The 2,239-nt window shown below is 30.6% G+C and overlaps 1 protein-coding gene across 1 annotated transcript; it reads left to right on the top strand.

The window, feature by feature from the left end:
* The first annotated feature begins 546 nt into the window (after window positions 1–546).
* LOC111640011 (zinc finger BED domain-containing protein 4-like) lies at window positions 547–1,829 on the top strand. Its single transcript, XM_023386017.1, has 3 exons — window positions 547–919; window positions 974–1,327; window positions 1,789–1,829. The coding sequence occupies exons 1-3, from the start codon at window positions 547–549 to the stop codon at window positions 1,827–1,829; spliced, it is 768 nt and encodes a 255-aa protein (XP_023241785.1).
* Window positions 1,830–2,239: the final 410 nt, after the last annotated feature.

The following is a 2,239-nucleotide window of genomic DNA, read 5'->3' as shown; positions in this document are numbered from 1 at the left end:
TTTGCAGCGAACTTTACGATAAAGTGTCATCGAAAATAAAGATCATGTTTAAGGAATTTAAGAAAGTTTCTTTTACATCAGATATCTGGTCAGATTCTTCGTCGGGAGTTTCATTATTATCCTTAACATTTCATGGTATTATAAAAGATTTTGTAAGAAAAAATATCGTTTTGAAAGCGGAGTTTCTTGACGAACGCTACACGGGAGATTACATTTCGGCAATATTTCAACGTATGCTCCAAGAGTGGGTAATCCCAAAAAGAGAATGTGCACTGCATAGTAAGAGATGGGGGATCCAACATGAAGTGTGCCTGCACTTTATCTGACATAAATAATATCGACTGTACAGTACATCAACTGCATCTGGTAGTCAAAGAAGCAATTAAAAATGTTGATGCAATATCCATGTTCTTACAAAATGCAGAAAAATTGCAGGACATTTCAACCATTCTACAATGGCAAAGCAAGAATTAGAAAAAATACAAGTTCGACTCAATCAAAGAGTTTTAAAAGTTTTGCAAGATCCGCTGGAATTCCAGCTATTATATGTTGGAAAGACTTGATTGCATTAAGGATTCGTTGTCGCTTTATTCTACTAATAATAAAATAGAACAGTTTGATGCCGAAGAGTGGATTTTAATTCAAGAATTAGTGAGTTCTGAAGCCTGTGGAGGTTACCACAAAAAATTGAGCGCACAAAACATATGTATATCCGACGTTATTCCTCTAGTACGAGCATTAAATAAATTGTATGACGGGATTCAAATTTCTGCTAATAGTGGGGAAACTCTCAACATCAGCACACCTGCCGTTCTTGATTTTTTGTCTTCTTTAAAGAATGAATTAGATTATCGTTTTTCTGAAATCGACAAAAATATGTTGTTCCAAATAGCAACATTTTTAGACCCACGTTACAAAGGTAAATTTTTCAGTGATTTTTTTATCAAAAATATAAAACAGAAATTACTTACAGCTTTAGAAACAGAAGTAAATATCACAACAACTACAACTATCACAGAAAAACCAAATGCTGTAAGAAAAGAATATTGCAACAATTTAGAAGACTCTATAGCTAATATGTTAGATAGTGATGATGAAGATGAGAAATCTGAAAACCAAATATCATACACTAATGCTAATTTGCTCACAGAATATGCCACAGAAAAAAGATTATCAAGAGACCAAGATCCATTAATGTATTGGGAGATTAATAGTAAAAAATTTGGAGGTCTTAGTCACATGGCTCGCACATATTTATCATCACCTGCAACAAGCGTTCCAAGTGAGCAGTTTTTCAGTGCAGCAGGAATTATTTACGATCCTCATCGTAATAGACTTTTGGGGGATAAAGCTGCCAAGTTACTCTTTTTGAAGTACAATTTACCATTAATTAATTTTGATTATGACATTTAATTTTTTTGAAGTTTCTAAAATTGTGATTATTTTATCTGATAATTTGATAATTAAAATTCTTTGATAATTATTATAATATAATATAACCGTGATGATTATTTCAATTAGCATTAGAGGTTTGATTTCACTATAAAGATAGTTAAATTAATACCTTATACTGGTAACTTACTATAATTGATGTTTAAATATTTAATTTTTGCAATATGAAAGTGCCAAATATGTGATTTTAATAAATAAAAAGTGATTTGAATTGAAGTTATTAGTATTTTATTGCTACTTATCTTTAAAATTTCATATAAGTAATGAAATTCATTAAGATAAAAAATCCGTTAAAGATCCGTTAAAAAGTAACGGATACGGATCTTTTTCCCTCAGATATCTGCGGATACGGATACGGTTATCCGGCACATCACTAATTGTCTTATACGTACTGTCTGTCTCCAATCTGAGATAATCGAAAATACAACTAGTATACTTTCAACTTTTTAACATCTCTCTTTTCACGTCGAATAAAATACAAGTGACAAAACTATTCTTTCTTCATTCTAAACTTCGTAAGCTTAACGCAGCTAAATTTTTATTCCTTGTATTATTCTCGAGTATATTGACTTTTTAAATTAAACCAGTAACGACATCAACATCATTACGCCTGTGTCTGTTTCCGTGTTCTGTTTCTGTATGTTGAGTACTTAAATATGTTACGCGGCAAATCTAATTTTTAGGATTTATTTAAATTTACTAATGCATTAATAGATTTAGATCATATACAATGTGAAATAAATTCGATTCAATCATTTATTAGAAAGATTTTCAACATTTATAACAA

Source organism: Centruroides sculpturatus, unplaced genomic scaffold (assembly GCF_000671375.1).
Source record: "Centruroides sculpturatus isolate CEXI.00-Female unplaced genomic scaffold, Cexi_2.0 scaffold1342, whole genome shotgun sequence".
Taxonomy (NCBI): Eukaryota; Metazoa; Arthropoda; class Arachnida; order Scorpiones; family Buthidae; genus Centruroides; species Centruroides sculpturatus.
This window is presented reverse-complemented; position numbering and strand designations above follow the sequence as displayed.

What these genes read in the sequence shown, in the direction of transcription:
- LOC111640011 (XM_023386017.1), top strand. Translation starts at nt 547, where the DNA reads ATGTTGGAAAGACTTGATTGCATTAAGGATTCGTTGTCGCTTTATTCT. An exon ending in TTTAGACCCACGTTACAAAG is followed by an intron (nt 920 to 973) that starts GTAAATTTTTCA and finishes AATTACTTACAG; the next exon opens with CTTTAGAAACAGAAGTAAAT. An exon ending in AATTATTTACGATCCTCATC is followed by an intron (nt 1,328 to 1,788) that starts GTAATAGACTTT and finishes TTTTTCCCTCAG; the next exon opens with ATATCTGCGGATACGGATAC.